This window comes from Zonotrichia albicollis, chromosome 21 (assembly GCF_047830755.1).
Source record: "Zonotrichia albicollis isolate bZonAlb1 chromosome 21, bZonAlb1.hap1, whole genome shotgun sequence".
Lineage (NCBI taxonomy): Eukaryota > Metazoa > Chordata > Aves > Passeriformes > Passerellidae > Zonotrichia > Zonotrichia albicollis.
The window spans coordinates 11726767-11748642 of NC_133839.1; the positions used below are offsets into that span (position 1 = coordinate 11726767).

General features: G+C 43.5%; 1 protein-coding gene across 7 annotated transcripts in view; it reads left to right on the forward strand.

The window, feature by feature from the left end:
- The window catches only part of GAPVD1 (GTPase activating protein and VPS9 domains 1), a 28617-nt gene extending 6741 nt beyond the window's left edge, over window positions 1-21876 (forward strand). For 5 of the 7 annotated variants that reach the window (XM_074556269.1, XM_074556272.1, XM_074556271.1 and 2 more), the window contains exons 4-28: window positions 12-855; window positions 2022-2108; window positions 3230-3364; window positions 3481-3670; window positions 4568-4648; window positions 5446-5606; window positions 6369-6498; window positions 7237-7362; window positions 8172-8345; window positions 8645-8785; window positions 9392-9526; window positions 10082-10201; window positions 10651-10728; window positions 10854-11227; window positions 11733-11820; window positions 12197-12277; window positions 12938-13060; window positions 13541-13670; window positions 14054-14163; window positions 14783-14942; window positions 15233-15420; window positions 16092-16305; window positions 16854-16926; window positions 17310-17507; window positions 18199-21876. In XM_074556269.1, the coding sequence (XP_074412370.1) occupies window positions 12-855; window positions 2022-2108; window positions 3230-3364; window positions 3481-3670; window positions 4568-4648; window positions 5446-5606; window positions 6369-6498; window positions 7237-7362; window positions 8172-8345; window positions 8645-8785; window positions 9392-9526; window positions 10082-10201; window positions 10651-10728; window positions 10854-11227; window positions 11733-11820; window positions 12197-12277; window positions 12938-13060; window positions 13541-13670; window positions 14054-14163; window positions 14783-14942; window positions 15233-15420; window positions 16092-16305; window positions 16854-16926; window positions 17310-17507; window positions 18199-18339 (4282 nt within the window). In that variant the 3' untranslated portion in view covers window positions 18340-21876. The remainder of the gene's footprint in view (window positions 1-11; window positions 856-2021; window positions 2109-3229; window positions 3365-3480; window positions 3671-4567; window positions 4649-5445; window positions 5607-6368; window positions 6499-7236; window positions 7363-8171; window positions 8346-8644; window positions 8786-9391; window positions 9527-10081; window positions 10202-10650; window positions 10729-10853; window positions 11228-11732; window positions 11821-12196; window positions 12278-12937; window positions 13061-13540; window positions 13671-14053; window positions 14164-14782; window positions 14943-15232; window positions 15421-16091; window positions 16306-16853; window positions 16927-17309; window positions 17508-18198) is intronic. The other 2 variants (XM_074556274.1, XM_074556273.1) reach the window with 2 other exon arrangements.

Here is a 21876-nt window from a genome sequence, read left to right on the forward strand (position 1 = left end):
TTTCTTTAAAGTGCTGAAGCTTCTCCCGCTGAATGTTGCCAGCACGCAAAAATCTTGGAGGACACGCAGTTTGTGGATGGGTACAAGCAGCTGGGATTCCAGGAGACTGCTTACGGAGAATTCCTGAACAGACTGAGAGAGAACCCCAGGCTGATTGCGTCCTGCCTGGTTGCTGGAGAGAAGCTCAACCAGGACAACACCCAGAGTGTCATTCACACAGTGTTCACCTCCATCTATGGCAACTGCATCATGCAGGAGGACGAGAGTTACCTGCTGCAGGTGCTGCGCTACCTGATCGAGTTTGAGCTGAAGGAAAGCGACAACCCCAGGCGGCTGCTGAGGCGGGGCACCTGTGCCTTCAGCATCCTGTTCAAGCTCTTCTCTGAAGGACTCTTTTCTGCAAAACTTTTTCTTACTGCTACCTTACATGAGCCCATCATGCAGCTTCTGGTTGAGGACGAAGACCACCTGGAAACCGACGCAAACAAGTTAATTGAGAGATTCTCCCCAGTACAGCAGGAGAAGTTATTTGGAGAGAAAGGCACAGAAAAGTTCAAGCAGAGAGTCCAAGAGATGGTTGACTCTAACGAGGCCAAGCTGGTGACCCTGGTCAACAAATTCATTGGCTATCTCAAACAAAACACGTACTGTTTTCCCCACAGCTTGAGGTGGATTGTGTCGCAGATGTACAAAACGCTGTCGTGTGTGGACAGGCTGGAGGTTGGCGAGGTCAGAGCCATGTGCACAGATCTCCTTCTGGCCTGCTTCATCTGCCCTGCCATCGTCAACCCCGAGCAGTACGGCATCATTTCTGATGCTCCTATCAATGAGGTGGCAAGATTTAATCTGATGCAGGTATGATTCACAGCCAGGCAGTCTTAAAAATATATAAATGGCTTTTTTATTCTCTCTAGAACTGATGCTACTGCAGTACAAGTGAAGGTGCTGTCTATCCTCCTTATAAAATGAATGCTAACAAAATATTTGTGTTAATTGCTGCTGGAAAGGCAGGCTGCAAAGTTTATCTGTTTGCTTAAAATACTGACTTGAAAAAATTGATGGCATGTATTCCTGTATCCCTTAGAAGAGTTGCAAATATCCTTTGTAAAAGCTGTTTTAAGGGGTGGAAGCTAAGGCATAAAAATGACTAGAAGATGAATTCTGGAATGTGTGAAAAAGAATGTTATGCTGTTCTTGCAAATGTTAAATATTATACCAGGTATTGCAAAAAAGAATGAAATACTTTGCTGAAAATCCCTTGTAATGTCCAGTGCTCTACTTGGAGCATTCCCCAGCCCTCATGACCAGCTTTTGTCATTATGCAAACACTTGGACAATTTAATGATGTTACACAGAGGAGTCATCTGAAGGTGTTGAGCAACACTTGTCTGACTGAGGATGTTTCTCCACGTGAAGAGCAAAACCTGCTTTTTACTGTTGTCTGTAAAGTGGGCAGGGAGTGATCCTACAGTGCAGTCACGCTGGGGAGTTTGCTCAGTGTTCCTCTGAAATCCAGCAGCAATCCTGTCCTGTGTCACTGCTCACGTGCTGCAGCAGAGCAGTTGGCAGCTCTTTAAAGTGAGGGTTGCTTTGCAGTTGGAGATGAATAAGGGATATGTGCTCTGAAATAAGGGTTAGCCCTCCTGCTATTTCTCCTTAGTAAAATATATGCAGCCTTTGAAAATCTCTAGGTTTAGATGACCTAGATTCAACTCTCAATTCTGACGTGTTGCAAAAACAAAACATGCTTTGTTCCTGGGAGGGGGAAGTATGGATGGTCACAGCCTACTGTGTGCACATTTTCTTGTTAAAGGCAATGACTGCTTTTTTTTTTCCTAAAGCTTCTTGCATATTTTTCTTCCCTGAAAGCAAGCACAAATCTCTGTCCACTCAATCAGAAATATTCCTTGGAGTATTAAATGAAAAAGGATTTAGAATGGCGGAGGTTTTTTGAATATTTTTTATAATCAGGTCCATCATGGTATGAAAGGCTTATTCTGTGTACTTCTTTTTGATTTCAGGTTGGGAGACTTCTGCAGCAGCTGGCAATGACAGGCTCTGAGGAGGGAGATCCACGTACGAAGAGCAGCCTTGCTAAATTTGACAAAGTAAGAATCCAGGCTGAAAAAATCCAAGATTTGGTGAATACGTCATCATCCTTCTGCAGCTCCTTTTTCAGACTTTGCAAAGGACTTACTAAGTATTAAATTTCCAAGTTACATATCATGAAAAGCAGATTAAATCCTGAATGAAGCTGGGGAAAAAAATCCTGAACACTAGAATTAAGGGTTGAGGATTCTTGCTTCTACTCTGACCTGATATTTCTTAAAAGAAAATATTTTTAAAAATTAAATTAAATGGTATTTTCAACTGAGCATGGTAAGTGTTCAAGGCCAGGTTGGACAGGGCTTGGAATAACCTGGTCTAGTGGAAGGTGTCCCTGCCCATGATGGGGGCTGGCACTGGGTGGTCTTTAAGGTTCTTCCAACCCAAACCACTCTGTGATTCTGTGAAACACTGAATTCCTGTCTGTGGTTTTTCAACTGAACCTAACAAAGCACTTTGATCTGAAAACAGCCTCAGTATAACGCCTGTTTTAACACCAAGTAATTTCTTAGTGCAAGTAACTTTCCTTTTTTGCATAGTTTTCCGGTTTTTATTCAGCTTTTCCTGTTAGTGTGAATCCATCCGTAGCCGTAGAGCAGGTACCTTCATCAGAGCAACAGTGAAGCTGATGACCCTCGATAGATTGTCGAGTGTTTAAAAACCTGTTGGCATCCTTGGTAACCTTGTATCTGTGCAGGTTTTTATAATTCCAGTTGTTACACAGTCACCACACAAAGCTACAGATTTATTGTACAAGTTACATTTTCACTGAGATTAGAAAGTGATGTCGTTGTTGCTTCTTTGTTTCATTTTCAGTCCGTGCTCAGCAGATCCTTCAGGAAGGGCCTGTTTATTGCTATTATTTTTTTCCCTTTAGTTGTAAGAGGACACTTAAGTAAGTAATACTTTGGAATGCAGGAAAGGAATGAAGGAAATGCTCAAAGTAACTGCACACTTTCTTTGCTTGCTCTTCAGTGATCTTGAAATATCTGCTATTCTATCCTAAGATTTCAGAAACAGGAAGCGAAACTTGAATTATTCTGTAGGCTGCTTAAGTCCTGCCATAAGCTTCGTCCCAAGCTGTAGGGATGGTGTGTGATTCTCACTGTCTGCTGTGTCTCAGAGCTGCGTTGCTGCTTTCCTGGACGTGGTGATCGACGGGCGCGCGGTCGAGACGCCGCCGATGTCGGCCGTGAACCTGCTGGAGGGGCTGAGCCGCACCGTGGTGTACATGACCTACAGCCAGCTCACTGCCCTGGTAGTGCCCCCTGCTCCTGGAGAGGGCCCCTGGAGCCTCCCTCCCTCCTGCCCCACCTTGGCCAAAGCAGGCTGGTTTGCACCGCAGCTCTCACCAAAACCGCTGTCTGTGTTTAGGTTGGCTTCATGCGGAACGTGATGTCAAGCGATCAGCTCAAGGAAGATCGGATGGCTTTGGAAAACTTGCTGGCAAATTTACCCCAGAACAAGCCAGGGAAAAGCAGCAGCCTTGAAATGACTCCATATAACACCCCCCAGCTTTCTCCTGCAACTACTCCAGCCAACAAAAAAAACCGACTGCCCATAGGTAAGGAGAGCGAGCGGAGCCCCCGCCTGGTTCCTGACACCTCGGGCATTTCTGTGCCATTTTCTCACTCATCTCTTGGGCTTACTCTTCACCTACACCTGCAGTTCCTACTTTTTCTGTGTAGATAGTGAAGAATTTTTCTTAAACCCAGGTAACTTCCTTAGTGTCTAATGCAAGTGTGGTGAATGACCTTCATCACTCCAGCCTGAACTGGAGAAAGTTTCTGGACTGGTTGGGAGTCATAATGGTGGTGATTGGCAGTGACAATAAAGGGAAAGATGGGAAGCAGATCTAGGGGGAAAATTGCTTAGGAAAGTAGTAAGATGGAAGCAGAGGCATTTAATTAGTGGGATAGAATAAGTTTAACATTTTTGTTAGAGAACAAATGGACAGGAGGGTGAACAAGCAGGAGTAGGACTTTCAGAGTATGTACTGACAAGAGAAGGTTTGTCCTTTCTCCATTCCTTGCCTGCTCTAATTCCAACTGTCAGTATTCTGAAATGGAATTTTAGGTTGGTTGGGTTTTGTTTTTTGAATAGGATTTCTGGGTCTAGATTTTTTCCATATTAATAATAATTTCTTTTAAACTAGGAAGTGTGGTACTCTTCTTCAGTATATATTTATGTGAATATGACCATGTGGGATATTTTTGTTTGAGAGATTTGGTGTTGGTCTGTAAAAGGATGAAAATATACAGAGTCCAATAAGCGGCAAAAAACCACCCCAAAACAAACCTGTCCCATGTTGGTTTAACTCTGCTTTTGAATGATTCTGGTCTTACACCTCTATAGTAGTGGCACTTTACAGCATTTATTTTATGGTATAAAATAGCTCTAATAGCTCTTTTGCTCTAAGTTTTTGTTTCTTTTGTTTCATTTTAATGCTTTCGAACTCCAGGACAGCAGTTGGCAGCGATTACTGCCTGGGATACCTCTGCTACCAATCTGTCAGCTCACATAACTCTAGTAACCCCTTTTGGTGGGTAATGCCCTCTTTCCGTTCTTCTGTGCAACTCTGACTCGTGTCACATCACTCAGCATGCCTTTGGGCCACCCTGGCAGATTTCTGCAGTATATGAACTCATTTTGTGTGCATGTGGGTTATAAAAACCCTTCTGCCAGATAATCAGAATCTGGCTGCCACTTGTGCACACTTGCCTTGTTTTCCTTGGGTCAAATAAAGTAGCAATTGGTGTCATGCTGCCATTCTTAGAACCTTAATTTCATGTGGGTGTTTTTATTTCTGTGGAGCCAAATGTGGGAATCTGAGGCCAGTTGAAAAGGGGACATAAGAGTGGAAAAGTAATCAGAGCAAACCACCTAATGTTGTATTGTGTGTCTGGTTTTGAGACACCTGTTAGAATAAGATTTCCTACTTCTGAGGAGAAAAAGCCTTTTAAACAAATTAATTAGAGTTTTAAACCACAGAAACCTAGACATTTTTTAAGTAGCGAACTTAATTTTCTCATATAATGTATGAAAGGTCTTTCTGTGGTTGGAATAGGCTGAATTGCTGTTGGCAAACAGGTCACAGTGTACCTTGTTTTTCTGCTTCTCAACTTTTATGTTGAGTTTCCTTTTCCACAGGGCAGTACTGAAGTTTAAACATCAGTTCCATCTCTCAAAAGTTTAATAATACTTTGATTTTGAGAATTTACTTAGTGTGTATTGCTAATTAAAACACTACAGTTCTGTATTTCCATTGTATTGGTTTTTTTCCCTCCTTAAACAAAAGAAAAAGCTTTCTGATGTGGATGTTTTGAAATATTTTCTTAGCCACTCGAAGCAGAAGTAGATCAAACATGCTAATGGACCAGCATGGAGATCATGAAGGATCCTCCCAGGAGACTATTCCAGAAGTGCAGCCAGAAGAAGTGCTGGTGATTTCTCTGGGGACAGGTCCACAGATTACTCCAGGAATGATGTCAGAAAATGAGGTATCCACAAACGATGACATCTCAGATGTTTTGAACCATGCAGCCTCTGTCTGCTCTAATAGCACACAGGGAGGGTGCAAAGCTAAGTTTGGTAATAAAACTGGAATGGGAGTTTAAATCCTTACTGAGCTTGGGGTTGTAGCTTCCAAACTGGCCTTTGGCGGAGGTGGGTTTGTTCCCTCACTTAAGGAGCTTAAGAGCAGCCTGGGCTCTTGGTCTGAGTATTAAGAAATTGCTGTGTCTCTGCATGCCCTGTCCTTTGGGTCCAGGGACACAGTGAATGGCAGAACTGGAGCACTGATCCTGATGGTTTTGGCAGCTCCTGAAAGGCCCAGGTTGTCATGGGGGCAGAGCTGAGCGCACAGTGCCATCAGTACCCGCAGCCTGTTCCTGGGGCAGGGCTGGTGTTCAGCCCTTTCCTTCCCCAGCTGTAGCACAGCTGCTGCTTCCAGCTTTGCTGCCTGCCTGGTGGTTGGGATTATCTCCTCTGGCAGCCTGCTGCAGATCCTTTCCACACTGCTCTGCTCTGGGGGTGATGAGGGAGCTGTGGCTCCCTTGTTATCAGGACATTCCTAACGTCCATGGGGTGGTTCCTGACAGGCTCTGACTTGGGAGCTTGCTGTCTTTTTTCTGACAGAATGTTAGAGATTTGATTGTTCCCTTAACAACACAAAAACATGTCTCCGATGTTTTGTTTGCTGTTTAATTACCTGAAAAAGAGGTGATTTGAATGAAGTCCTGTTTCTCTCTGCCACCCTGCAGGTGTTAAACATGCAGCTTGCAGATGGTGGGCAGGGAGATGTCCCCATTGACGAGAACAAGCTCCATGGCAAACCTGACAAAACCTTGCGCTTCTCCCTCTGCAGTGACAATCTGGAAGGAATATCTGAAGGTGAAGGGCTGCTTAAGTCTTGAAAGAAGTTTTGTTGCTCTATTGGGTTTTTTTCCCCCTTAACTGTAAAAGGAAGGTGTGTTAAATGCAGCCTCTTGGCTTTGCTGTTTTGAAGACTGTGCTATTTCACTCTGAGAGCGTGTCTTCTTTCTTAGTTGTTCAGAGAATAAAGCCTGGAGCTAAATTTTGACCTACAAAGGCATAACTGAATCTGAGTGTTGGGAAGAAAAAGACTAAGTGTGTTTAAAAAGAGAAAATAGAGGGTTTTTTGTTTTTTTTTATTTTAAACTTATGTGCAGTACTAGTTATTAAGATAATCTAACTTAGCTCTAAACATGAACGTCTCAGACTTATTTTTCATCATGTTCTAGTTAGCTGTTACATGTCTCAGAATAGTTTCTGCACAACTCCTCTATGTGAACCGCAGACATAACAAAGCACAGATGTCTGTGGGATGGAAGAGGTTGGGACACATCACTTTTGCATTATTTTGTATAACTTCCATAACTTCATTTTTGCTCTGTCTCCTCAAAATAAGAAAACAAATTCATGAGCAAGTAAATAAATTAAAGACAAAGACTTTATTGGCTTTTAAGTTCCAGCTAAGTACAGTAGTGGTGAGATTCAATATTTTGTGTTGGAACTGCTACTTAATTTCATTTTTCTGGTGAGTTTTGTGTCCTGAATTGCTAATGCTGTATATTTAGGAGCTGTTATTCAAGTGAATCTGTGTTCCAGGCCCTTCCAATCGCTCCAACTCGGTGTCCTCCCTGGACCTGGAGGGGGAGTCGGTGTCGGAGCTGGGCGCGGGCCCCTCGGGCAGCAACGGCGTGGAGGCTCTGCAGCTGCTGGAGCACGAGCAAGGCAGGTGCCACCCTCCTCCCAGGGCCTCAGCTGCTGGACGTGCTAAAGCCAAGGTCTTGGTGGAGAGAGGCTGCAAAACGGACGAATTCAAGGGAAAAAAGTAGACATTTTCCTTGTGCAATCGCTCTTGTATTTATTTGTGGTTTTCGTTTGGGTTTTTTTTCCCCCCAAAAAAAATTCTTTGTAGTCTGTTGTTAGGAAAAGGAAACCCCCTGTAATTTTGAGACTTAAGTCCCTTATGGAAAAGTGTAAAGTTTTGCTTGATATCAAGCTCTTTCCTTCAGGAATAGGATGATTTGGATTGGAGTAGTCTGGAAGTATCTGGATAATTTTTGCTTTAGTGCCCAACATTGAACAGGTTGCCCAGAGGTTGTGGTGTCTCCAGCCTAGCGATGCTCAAAATATGACTGGACATGATCATGAGCAACCTGGTGTCCTTGACCAGGGCAGGGAGTTTGGGCTGGAATGATCCCTGGAGCCCTCAGCTTTTCTGTGATCCTGTTCCTCTATGGGAATTGTATCAGTGTCTTTGTAGCACTATATTTCATTTATTTTTTCTGTCAATTTAGTTGATAGATTACCATGTGTACTTCCAGATTTTTCTTCTAATGTCTCAATTTTTTTTTCAGGCAGCATTTCCTGAGTAGTGTAATAGTGCTTTACAGGCCTTCCTTTAACCACTGCCTTACCTGGTAGAATTAGGGGGCTGTTTGTTTGGGATTTTTTTCCTAACGTACTCTTACAGGCTTTCAATGTGCAATAATTGAAGAAGCCTTTCAGAAAATCAAGAACTGCTTCTTTTTCCACAGCCACAACTCAGGATAACCTGGATGACAAGCTCCGTAAGTTTGAAATCCGTGACATGATGGGTTTGACTGATGACAGAGACATTTCAGAAACTGTGAGTGAGACCTGGAGCACAGATGTCCTGGGAAGTGACTTCGACCCCAACATTGACGAGGACCGGCTGCAGGAGATCGCAGGTAACGGCTGTGCTCTGGGTAGGTCCTGTGTGCTCTGGAACCCGAGGCTGCAGAGCCCTCATCCTCCTCCTCATCCTCCTCCCTTCCTCAACAGGGGCATTTCCACAGATTCGACTGGAGATTTGCTCTAGGAGCAAATTGTGTGCATGACCTGGACTGTGCTTAGTTACTGGTTTCTTTTCAACGTTGTGTTTCCTGATTGCTTTACCAAGGACACTTTTGAGGTGTTCTTCCTTTTGTCTCTAGAGCTGACTGCCCCAGCCCAGCTCTAGCCATACGCTCCGGCTTTACTTTTGCAGGTGCAGCTGCAGAGAACATGCTAGGCAGCTTGCTGTGTTTGCCAGGTTCAGGATCCGTGTTGCTTGATCCCTGCACAGGTTCAACCATATCAGAAACCACAAGTGAGGCGTGGAGTGTGGAAGTATTACCAAGTGATTCAGGTCAGAATCGGGCAGTTTTTGCGTATTTCTTTAGCATGATTCTAAGACTCTTCCAGAGGCATAGAATGCAAAACAGCAGCCTCTTTCTCTTTTTCTTTCTTCAAGAAATTATTGTCCTAGGCTTAAGTTAGTTTTTGTGAATACTTCCAGGATTAAAAGGACAAAATGCTCCTAGGCAGAACGAAGATGGAAAGCATTGGGAGAGACTTCTGTTACCTAAGAAATTCTTAAGGTCTGAAGGGGAAGAGAAGGGTTTTCAGAGCAAACTTGTGCTTGCTTTCCTTCCCTGTGGTAGGAGCTATCCAGGACCATGGTTTACTTTGGTTAGTGAAGATGTGACTCTATCCTGTTGTCTAAGACATACAACAATTAAAACAGTAAACACTCCTTAGCATGCCTGTACAGACAGAGCATTGCTGTCTGTGCAGAGTCCTGCCTTCTGTACCAAAGGATAAAAGAAAACACTTGCTGAAATGGTTGAGTTCCCTAAAAACTTGATGCACTAAATCACCCCCCACCCCTTCCTTCTGCTTGTGAATGTTTATGGAGCGTGGAATTGAGCAATGATACCTTCTCTCTCTACTGTCCATTGTCTCCCTTTTGTAGAGGCTCCAGATTTAAAACAGGAGGAGAGGCTCCAGGAGCTGGAGAGCTGCTCTGGGCTGGGCAGCACGTCTGATGACACAGATGTGAGGGAGGTCAGCTCCCGGCCCAGCACCCCCGGCCTGAGCGTTGTGTCAGGTGTGTGAGCTGTCTGACAGTGCTGCTCCAGCACTCACTGTGCTGCTCGTGCTTTATTTATACATCACCTCACTCATCAAACAATTTCCTGCACTTGTTCTGGGATTTTCAAAGCTGTGCTTCTTTGTTCACCTCGCAGAAGAAATAAAAAAGGCAGCAGAGATAAGTGCCTTGTGCTGCAAAAACAGTGGTTAGCAGATTAGTGTTGCTTTGGAAGAAACTCCAAACTTTCTTGCATTTAAAACAACTTGTTTTATTTAAATAAATCATAGCTCTAGTTCTTCATTTTCTGCAAAGTATATAAGAGTGGGGTATCTTTCTAATGCCTCTTGTCAGAGTGTATTCATGGCTATGGTAACACTTTTGAAGATGTAGAGCAAAAATAAGCTGTTGTTTTATGAATTTTGTAAAGTATAGAATTTTGTAATGTCTGTAGGTGCTACTGTGAATTGGAACTTGATTACTCACTGTCCACCAAACATTTTAACGGCCTCAGGATTTTGCTTCCTTGCTCTTTGAAAGACTATTACAGATGCTTCTTTTGTTATGTGTAAGGTATTAGTGCAACATCTGAAGATATTCCTAACAAGATTGAGGATCTCAGGTCTGAATGTAGCTCTGACTTTGGGGGCAAAGATTCTGTAACAAGTCCTGACATGGATGAAACAGCCCATGGTAAGTTACTTACATGGAATCTCTGATAAAAACAAGTGGCATTTATGGAATCCTTGAATTTTACAATTTCTCCCCAATTTCAAAGTGCTAGTGACTAAGCTTAATATTTTCCTTATTTGCCAGTACTGTATTTGTTTGACAAAGAGGCTCCAGTGCTTTGCTGTACTAGAACTTGAGTACTACATCTAAGATCCCTCATTTGGTTTGATTACATTGACTGTCCTCTTGCATTTTGGAACTGGGCTGCTCCTCAAGAATTCCCCATTTTTTGTGATGTAACTCTTTGATCATTTCAAGGTATTACAGAGATCTTTCCATACAGAATGTCTTTACAAATACTTTGCAGTATAAGTTTTGTAAACTTTTGTTGCTGACGTCTGTTTTTCCAGTGTCTCTCATGTTGGAGGCAGTTTTGGTGTGGCACTAACTTTGTTCTCTCTGTATTTCAGGAGCCAGTCAGTTGACATCTCCTCCTTCTCAGACAGATTCTTTGCTTGCATTGTTTGACCCTCTGTCCTCAAATGAGGGTGAGTTATAAAGATGAAGCTTTGTTTTATAAACAGGCATTTTCAGTGCTACTATGTTAGTGGCAGGTAATTTGGGATAATATTGAAAGAAATGTGCGTGGCTTCTTTTCTGCTTGTGCCCCCAGGTGTGTCAGCTGTGGTGAGGCCTAAAGTGCACTATGCAAGGCCCTCTCACCCCCCTCCAGACCCCCCCATCCTGGAGGGGGCCGTGGGAGGCAACGAGGCGCGGCTGCCCAGCTTCGGGTGCCACGCTCTGGTGCCGGCGGAGCTGGAGGCCTTCAAGCAGAGGCACTCGTACCCCGAGAGGCTGGTGCGCAGCAGGAGCTCCGACATCGTGTCCTCGGGCAGGAGGCCCATGAGCGACCCTGGCTGGAACAGGCGGGCTGGCACCGAGGAGCGGGAGCTGCCCGTGGCCTCGAGCAGCGCCGGGGCTGCCGCGCTGGCGGCCGCCTCTCAGTCCTCGTCTTCATCTCCCAGCAAGGACTCCTCCAGGGGAGAGGTGAGCCTTCCACTTAGCATTTTGTTTTTGTCTCTCATGCCCACTTTCACTGCGCATCTAATGCCAGAAAGTGGGAATTAGAGGTCTTTAGCTAAGGAATTACAACACGCTTTTGTTATCCTTTAAACGTTGGCCAGTAGTTTTATAAGATAAAGCTGCAGATGTTCAGAGTGGCTTAAAGGGATCTGGCTTTTCTTAAATTTACTGGATGAAGTTTACTGGTGGTACTTCAGAAACAGATTCATTGTAGTGTTAAACTGCTACAGCAGCCTGAAAATTAATTTTATTTAAAAAAGAAATAAGTGAAACTAAGGTTCTTTGTGTCCATGGGTTTGCATTTTCGGGATGTCTTCTTTAGGAGAGATATTTCTGACTTAATCTGCTCTTTGTGCTCTGCTGTAGTTCTGTTTTTACAGTCAGTGTAGCAAAGGCTGATGTGAAGGAGAAATTTTCTCTTTACACTTGATTTGGTAAATGCTCAAATGTAGACTCTGCCCTTCTGCAGATTGAGGAACGGAAAGACAGTGATGATGAGAAGTCTGACAGGAACAAGCCCTGGTGGAGGAAACGTTTTGTGTCTGCCATGCCCAAAGGTAGGATCATATCTCTGTGGGTTTGGTACTTCAGTCAGGGTTCACACTGCCTTTATTGTCTCTTTAGTCACCTTTGTGGTTAGAGTATAAATAAATATGTAAATAAAAATGGGAAGCTCCCTGACTCCCTTGGCTAGTAGCTCCCTAGAGTGTGCTGTACCTGGAAGGCAAAACTGTTCTGCCTGACCTCCTGTGTGTTAAAGGTGGAGCTGGCTGTAGGTGATGACAGTACAGTTCTGCTCTGCCCCATGGATAAACTTAGGCTTTTCTGGAAGTTGATTTGATGAACATTTTCTGCATTAGCTCCTTCCTTGAAGTTTCTGCTATTTGGCCATTATCTCAGAGTAGTCTTTGATGAAGTACCTTGCATTTTCAGCTCCTATTCCATTTAGGAAGAAAGAAAAACAAGAAAAAGACAAAGATGACATGGTGCCTGACAGATACGCAACGCTTCAAGGTATGTGAATAACATCATCATAGTAATTTTCTCTCAGAGTGTGCCTCCTGGAGCTCCAGAGTGCCCACCAGGTAGCTATTGACAGACAGGTACATGCTGTTGTAGTTCATGTTCAGAGCTGACATTTTGAATAAGAAAATGGATAAAGATTTCCTGCCTTGAAGGCTGTTTTTAAGTTGTCACATGTCTGTCTGGGCATGTAGTGGATTCTCAACTCAAGTCCTCACTTCTCCCCCGCCCTCATTATAGAGCTCCTGTCCTTGTCACAGCTGAGCTGTAAGGATAGCTGTACACACAGTCCTGTAATAGTTACTTGAGTGTTACATTAAACATGGTTTGAACCTGGGTGTTTCGTTTTCTGTTTGCCTGATCCTTTTTAGAAGTCTTCACATACCCAAGAGCTATTTGTGTATGCAGTATAAATGTGCTGAGGATCTGCTCAGGATCTGACTTCATTTGTTCACTTTGATTGTACTGTTTGTTTTCTGATTTGCCTCAGACTTTACTAATACATTTGAATTTGGGCTGCACGGGACACAAGCACCTCTTTGTTTGATCTGGCTAAAAACAGAGTCCAAATGTGTAGGCTTAAGTTTTTGTATTTGCTTTCAGTTGGCCCAGCACCAGGGTAACTCCTGTTGTTTTTTATTGTCCTTCCAGATGATCCCAGCCCAAGGCTCAGTGCACAGGCACAAGCTGCTGAGGACATTCTGGACAAGTACAGGAATGCAATCAAGAGAACGAGTCCCAGTGAAGGAGCCATCGTGAACTACGACAGTGCAGGTGAGAACCTGCCTTTTGTAATCACCACCAACATAGCTTCTACTCCTTAAAAACACTTCAGTATTCTAGACAATGTTAGGATTAGCAGCTGAGCAATGTGAGCTCTGAACAAGGAATGTTTTGTCAAATAATCTGTGTGACAGTCCCTCAGAGGCTGGGAATTAAATCAGTATTCCCAAGGACAGTTGTTTTGTATATCCTTTGTGGGAGCTGGCTATTGATGGCACATCTGCTACCAGTTTTTTGTTTTGTTTTAAATGGCACTGAGGAAGTGCCTTCCAAAACTTTTGCAGTTTTTTCTTAGGAGTTTCTGGGTTGTATGTTTTAATGTGCATTTTTTCATATATCCAGAACGAGCTGGTTTATTTGCTGTCCCTATTCTCTCACTGACCTTAGAATAATGAGAATAATGAGCAGAAAACTGGTCTGGTTTCTTCTTGCCTCGTCTCTTGAGGTGCAGTGTGTTTTTGGTTTCCACAGAGGCGCTTGGGGATGGTGAGAGCATGCACGACTCCCCACGGGATGAGGCTTTGCAGAACATGTCTGCAGACGACCTCCCAGACTCTGCAAGCCAAGTAGCACAGCCACAAGGTTCTGCTTTCTCCTATAGGTAAAGACATTTCTAGGTTTCATCTTAACCACAAAGTAGAATTAAAAGCTGAAGCTGTGTGACTGGTTCCCACAAGAATCTTAATGCAGATTCATTGTAAACTTTGATGTGCTTTTAGTTTTAAATATCTCAAACTGTCACATTTCCACTGGTGGAGGGATGTTTGTTACCAGAGAGGACAGAGCAATTCAGTGTTTAGAAAATCCCTTTGAAACTGGCGCTGTATCAAAAAAACTGATATTCTAAAGTCTTGACAATTCTGTATATTAAAATGATGTTAAATAACTTCTAGGCAGTATTAAATAATAAAGAAAGTAAAGATTTCTTATTGAAGAAGCAGACCTCTCATCAACTGTGTTAAGAAAATATTTTTCTTCTTTAAGGGATGCAAAGAAGAAATTGAGATTGGCTCTTTGTTCAGCAGATTCTGTTGCCCTCCCAATGCTGACACATTCAACAAGGAATGGTCTCCCAGACCACACAGACCCTGAAGGTACAGGCTCTTTGCACTGTGTGTCTCTCCTTGTCCCTGTGTAATAGCACTTGTACTGCACCATTTATGGTCCCTTCTCTTTGCCATAAATATTGAGGGCACAGGCTGCCTTTTGCCCCCAGAATGTTTTCGTTCTTACTCCACAGGCAAACTGCCATCTCAGCCTGCTCTAAGATTTTTTTGTAATGAAGTATCACAGATAGAGTGCAGGTTAGAGCCTGAAGCTATAGAATAGACTCTGAAAATACATGTGCTGTTAGGAGTCGTGCCACTTGAATGATTTACTGGGTTTTTATGTTGACTTAGTATAAATGTGTTGTGTTGTATCCTTTCATTCAGTCTGGGTTTATTTGCAGACAGGTGAATGTGTCACCTCATGGGGTTCCTCTTCACATTTCAGAATGGTTCTAAAAGCTAGATACGATAGTGATATGGAGGCTTATCCTCTGACAGCTGGAAAATTCAAAAAGGCTTCTTAAATTGTTCTAAAATAACTTCTGTACATTAGGGAATAAATGTTTTGTTTTAAGCCATTAATGTGTTCCCCCTATTCAAAGATAGTTATTTTCACCGTGCCTACGTTTCTTTTCCTTAATGTTTTTCCTTTGTTCTTTGTTAGATAATGAAATTGTGTGCTTCTTGAAAGTCCAGCTGGCTGAGGCCATCAACCTGCAGGACAAGAACCTGATGGCGCAGCTGCAGGAGACGATGCGCTGCGTGAGCCGCTTCGACAACCGCACGTGCCGCAAGCTGCTGGCCTCCATCGCCGAGGACTACAGGTACCTGGGACTCCCAGTCCTGTCTTTATTCACCAGCAGCTTGGGAAGGTCCCTTTTGGTTTAAATTGTACTTTACCAAACCAGGTTGTTGCATCTCTGCTTTCCCACAAAAGGGTGCAGTTGTCTCACCCGTGTGAGGCAAGCTTCCAAATTCAGGCATTGTTTAGTTTTAAAAGGAACAAGTGGAAGAGCCCTTTGCAGTCTGATTCTGTTTAGTTTATAAAGTTTAGTTTATAAAGCTGTTAGCCTCTCTCTTTGCTGTGAGTGTGACACAGGGCTCTGTGCTTTAGGAAAAGAGCTCCATATATCGCTTACCTGACGCGCTGCCGCCAAGGCCTGCAGACCACACAGGCACACCTGGAGAGGCTCCTGCAGAGAGTCCTGAGAGACAAAGAGGTGGCCAACAGATACTTCACTACAGTCTGTGTGAGGCTACTGCTGGAGAGCAAGGAGAAGAAAATAAGGGAGTTCATTCAAGGTAAGATTAATGCAGACAGTTTTTATATGCCTTTACTCTGTATTTAGACGCTGACTTGGGTTAATGTTTTAAAATATGTCTTTTGATCTGAGGAGTAGATTCCTAAAATGATTTTAATTTCAGATGGTGAATTAATGGCTAAACAGACAGATTACTGTGACTTTACAGTACGTTGTGGTAGCTAAGCTATGGTAATTGTCTGCATTTTTCATGGGCTGAGAGAATGAAGGTAATTTGACCTTACTTGGCCAAAAAAGTTGTGCTAAATCACATTATCTGCCCCATGGCAGAGGCATGAATACTATGAATTATTTTATATCTACTGATACATGATAAATCAAGTTGCAGCATTCAGTTCTTAGTCCAGAACTGATGGCTGCACCTTAGAAGATATGGGGGATAGTAACAATGTGAATCAAGTGAATCAAAGATTCAAAAATATCACAGCATAAGAGACAGTGGCACCAGGAAACTCAAAACAGCCACTTATACCAAACTGGTTCTATGTTCTCTGTGCACATATCTGACTAAATGAAGCACGTAAGGAATTTGGAGTCAGTTCTTGCTCCTGGAGCATGTAGTGCTGCACATTAAGTGTGCCTGAAAAACTTATCAGAAATAATATTTTTTTACTTAAGCAAATGTTCTTTCTCTTCCTCCCTTTTTATCAGATTTCCAGAAGCTCACGGCAGCAGATGATAAAACAGCCCAAGTGGAGGATTTTCTGCAGTTCCTGTACGGGGCTATGGCTCAGGATGCCATCTGGCAGAATGCCAGTGAGGAGCAGCTCCAGGATGCACAATTAGCCATCGAGCGCAGTGTGATGAATCGCATTTTCAAACTCGCCTTCTACCCTAATCAGGATGGAGATATTTTGCGTGACCAGTAAGTTAATGGAATTCAAAGGACTTGTTTTCTCTCTTGCACTTGGTGCAGTGGAAGTTGTGCAGCCCTCCTGCCACAGACTTGTCTGAGTCAGCCACACAAATTCATGTTTTCGTTCAGAACATTTTGTAAAAGAACGAGGAAGGGCTTTAGCATCATCTGCAAATGTGTTTGCAACAAACTGCTAGAACAGAAAAAAAGAGTTGTGAGTGTGATGATTTGGGGTACAGACTGTCAGGTCTGCAAGTGTGTGTGCTGAGAGAATGATCAAAACCTGGTTCAGGACTGGACCTGGTCCATTTTCTGGTTTCACTCAGTATTTTCCATGCATTTGGGGCTCCTGTGGTTTAGAACAGATGCTGTTGGGATGCTCTAGAGGACGTGTGGTTGATCTTGGCTGTACAGAACAATTCTCTGCATTTCACTGACCTGGTGTCTATCATCTGTAGGGCCACATTCCTGAAGGTCTTTCTTGTCCTGTCAAACATGAAGTTTCCTCAGCTGGCTGGCTGCTGCTTACTTTTCACTCTTGTTTTTTTGTGTTTCAGGGTCCTTCACGAGCACATACAGAGGTTATCCAAAGTAGTGACTGCAAACCACAAGGCACTTCAGATACCTGAGGTAACAACTCTCTTCCTTTGCTTCTGTATTATGTGTGTTGGGATTTGGGCTGGGATTGGAATGGGGAGAGGACTATTCTGTTTTACACTTGGAAGGGTTGTTTTGCTGCCTGTGACAGCTGAAATATCCTTCAGGAAATTACACTGTACCCATGCTGTGGCTGTACCCAGCTGCAGCTTCTCTGGGCAACCTGTGCCAGGGCCTCACCATCCTCACGGGGAAGAATTTCCTCCATTGCTGTAACTTAAATCTCCCCTCTTTCAGTTGGAATTCACCTTGCCTTACATATTCCCATTTCTCCACCACCGGTGAGCCCGTGGGGGCTGAGCTGCCCTGCTGTCCAGCAGAGCTTGCCCCAGGAGGGCTGGTTTGGTTGTTGCCAGGTGTACCTGCGCGAGGCGCCGTGGCCGTCGGCGCAGTCCGAGATCCGCACCATCAGCGCCTACAAAACGCCCCGGGACAAGGTGCAGTGCATCCTGAGGATGTGCTCCACCATCATGAACCTGCTCAGCCTGGCCAACGAGGACTCCGTGCCTGGGGCTGATGATTTTGTTCCTGTTCTGGTCTTTGTTCTCATAAAGGTGAGTTCTTTTGCAGAGATCACAAACCCCGGTTAATCCCTGTAATAAACAAGCAAAGTTAAGAAAGATAATGCCTGTGGGTCACAGGGAGCTGGCTAGGCTCAAACCCAGATCTGGTTCACCAGGGTTTGAATAGGAATGTCAGAAATGTGGTCAGAGTTATGATTTTTGAATCCAAGCAAACTTTGCGTTTGGAACCAAGAAAATTGGGGTGCAGATGCTGTGTGGAGAGTAGAGTTTGTTTGAGGCATGTCCACAGCATCTGTCACCTGTGCCTGCTTCATGCTGTTCTCAGGACCAAGATGCAGACCAGGACTGACTTGGGTTGTGTTGCTGGTCTTCTTTGACATGAGTAGAGGATGGTCTGACATGTAGGATGCTGAAAGAACAGGCTTTATATGTGTGAGGTCCTGATGACCTTCACAGATTGTGGCGTGTTCCCCCTCTTTCTCTTGGCCTGCTAATCATTTTTCCTGGTTGGAAAAATGTTCCTTTCATCAAACCTGATGCCTTCTGAGCGTGTGAAGTGGGGCTGGCGAGGATAAACAGTCCCTACCCTGCAGGCAGGTTACACACTCTGTAGGATGAGGATCACTGCACAGAGGGAATTGTGCTTCTGTTCTGGACCTGGCGGTGTTTGTTGATGCTGGGCTTTGCAAACAAGCTGTATCTCTGTCTTCTCCCGCCCCAGGCAAACCCCCCTTGCCTGCTGTCCACCGTGCAGTACATCAGCAGCTTCTATGCCAACTGTCTGTCTGGAGAGGAGTCCTACTGGTGGATGCAGTTCACGGCAGCCGTGGAGTTCATCAAAACTATCGATGACCGCAAGTAGCTCGCACAGCGCAGGCAGACTGAGCAGGAGAGGAGTTGCTAAGAATGTACAACAGCTGCAAAAGCTGAAGAAAAGACTTTCCTTGTAAAATACTGTACAGAATTGAGGCATTTTAAAACACACCTTTACTAATCTAATTAATTTAACAGATTTTCCTCTTCTCTTTGGGTTGCATTTTCCTCCCCTCTAGATACTGGCACTGCAAAAGGGACCACAGTTTTCAGGTATTTTGGAATCTCAAAACATTCAGAAAATTCTTCATGCTTTCTCCACCACCCCTCTTCCTGAATTCTTATTCACGTGAATAATTCACTTCATTTAATTTCTAACGAAAAACTGAAACAAGAGGAAACGGGGCAGCCACGTAGTAAACTTTCTAGTTGAATACACCTTTTATTAAGAAAACACCAGCCACACTGAAAGTTTGTAGTAGCTGACATCAGTTATTGGTTGTATTTCACCTAAATTTTAAATCTGAGAGGACAGTGTAAATATTATATAACTATATTTAATGCATTGCAAGTATCTTTGGACTTCCTATCCTTTGAATAAACAAGCAGAAGCCTCTCTGACCTCTAACAGGTTGTGACCTACCATGTTTTGGTGACAAAAGGACTTCCTCAAAAGGCTAAGATTTAAAAAGGGCAAACTGAACTATTTATTAAGATGTAATTACTGAAATTTCTAAAACTGGAATTTATAATAGGGCTTATTAGCTAGCTGAACACTTCTTGGCTAGGGCATTAGGGTGTTACAGAGGTTTGGATATATAGAGGAGAGGGACTGTAAGTTACAATAGAAAAGTCTAATATAAAAAGGAGAAATAAAATACCTTACTGTAATATTTTTTCTGAGCTATTGTGTATACTGTACAAACCCCAAACAGAGATCCTTAACAGAACCTTGGGCTGTAATATATATTTTGATTAGTGACATTAAATACATATGCCAGGGGGTTCAGTGAATGTTTTTACTAAATGTTCTTCGTGTTGTCTGCTATGCAGCAGTGCAAGTTTTACTGTTCATAAAAAATATTTTAAAATAATATAACACTGTTCTTTATGAAACATATCATGACATCAGTTCAGGGTGTTTTATAGATTTCTCACCCCGCCTTCCCCTTAAACTGACAGTTATCAATTTAAGGAGGTTTTTATGCACAACACCACATGGGTTTTTCATGAGTGAAGTGGTCTGGGGCGTGTTGGCTGTATATAAGCACTCACTGCTCTTTTTCAGCTTCAATGCACTGAAAAAGGACAGCGAGCACTGAACTTTTTCATGTCAGTATTATTTCTTGCTCTTTCCAGAGTGTTCATTGCACTTCTGACAGAGGGATGTGGTAAGACTTGGTGTCTGTGATTGGTAAAGAAAACAAAATCTTTCTCGCATTCTTTTCAAAACACGATTGGTTCATTTTTGTGTGTGTGCATTTTGATGATTAAAACCTGTAAGCAACTAGTACTTGGGAAAATCATGTGGTCAATTGGAATTAGAGCAATTTAAGTAAAGTATTGAGTGCTTGATTTGGCTGTGCTACTTGTCAAGGCATAATCAGGAAACTCACTTTTTAGGGCTCTCAGATACAACTCAGTCGAGCAGTTTTGCCAAAACTGATCCCAGGTGAGAAGGTGGGATGGTAAACTTTTCCTTTTCTCTATAGTCTTTCTCCTCTATTAGAGACTCAGTTGTGTGGAGGAGCAATACTCAGTCAAAACAGAATTCTTCTGATCTGCCTTACTCGGTGTCTCAGTCTGTGTAGCATTGCAATATTCTGGTTATTCAGCCTTGATGGGTTTTTGGTGCTGAACATGTAATTCAATATTGCAAGCACAGCCCTGCAGCAAAGCACAAACATGCCCTTGAAGATATGGCCAGATCATATCAAAAAGCAATATAAGTTCATTTCTCTTGAAGTGTCCTGTAATATGTAATTATTACTTGAATATCCGAGATGTTAAGACTGATGTGTGAAAGTTCTGCAGTTTGGCTGTTGGTTGAGGAGAGTATTTGTGGGATGCCTGAAGAAGGCACAAGGACACAGGAGGTGGAGATGAGCCCTGTGCTGCCCCTCTGTGCTGGCCTGGCTCACCTGGCCAGCACCATCAGGGCTTTCAGCTTCACTCTCCTTTATGGAAGGGGCAAGAACCATTTCCTTCACAGCTTTTATCACTTGGTTTCTCTGCATAGAAAAATACTTACAAGAACTGGAGTTTTTTTTTAAATGTTACTTAGTTATTTTAAAACCAGTAGGTGTTTCAGTGAGCCCCAGGTGAGCCGAGAGTTTTTGTAGCAAGATGGTCCTTTGCTTCTTTTTTCCAGCCTACTCTGAAGGTCCTTTATTAGTCTTGATAGGTGTAGTTAGAGAATTAGGCTTTCCAAAGAATTAAAAACCTGCCTGTAATGTCCTTTTACTGTTTTCCCCTGCGTCCCGTAATGTTTTGTTTTAAAATGCTGAATTCCGTGTCTAGGAAGTGATGTTGTTAGGTTTGATGTGCAATAGCCAAGGTGGAAAGACACTGCTTAGAGGACCAAAAGTAGCAGAACTGCTGCCAAAAGGTGCCAGCCACGGGCCTGTTGCTGTAATCTCGGTGCTTTCTGTGAATTTACCTACTTGAGCCACTGGAGGAGGAATGGAACATTTTGGGCGAAGTGGAGCAGGGCAGGGTCCTTGGTACCAGGTCCCAGAGTGGACTTCAGGCTTGGCCGTTGTCTCAGCACTGATGTTGGCACGTTCTGAGGGGCTGCCACGTTACACAATGGCATGTCTGTGCCTGGCAGTGCTGCAGAGGTGCTGGTTTCCTTTCTGGGCAGAGGAGGGAAGGGAAAGCGCTGGGGCTTTCATCTCTAGGAGATTCCTTTGTGCTCCTAAGTGAGATTTCTCTTTAAATCTTTTTAAAATCCTCTTTAAGAAGAATCAGAATGTGTCTGGCCTATCAAAGATTTGAGTTTAAAAGTTTTTGTTTTGAAGACCTTTTACTACCAAATGCTGAATGTAACTGCCATAAACTTCAGGAAAAAAGCCACGAACATGATGCTGTTTCCTGTGGGTGAGTCTGGTGAGCACAGAGTTGGTTTGTATTGCTTGGAAATGTTCCTGTTCTGTCGAGCCGAGTTGTCACAGAATTGGAGAGCTCACTGCCGTGGGAGTGGGGTGGGGAAGGGGTAGGAGAGGGGCAGAGCTGCTGGCAGCAGAGCTGGGCGTTGGCACGGTGGGGCAGTGTGCCTGCAGAGCTGGAGCAGCACGGGCAGCGGGACAGGGGAAGGATGCTCGTGTCTGGGTGCAGCTGGGGACGTGGTTGAGCCTGTACTACTTGAGAATTAACCTCTGCTCAGTTAGTAATGTGTGTTCTGTACCTTTTAATTGTGCTTTACCTCTATTGAAAAGCTTTGTACTGCCTCTCCTCTTTGGTAAAGCCTTTATAAATCTAAATTAACGAGCTTGCACAATCTTGTATACAGGAACCCCATCTTGTCTCTTAACGTGATTATTAATGTATTATTCTGTAAAAACTGATTAAAAGGAGAGCAGTTTAA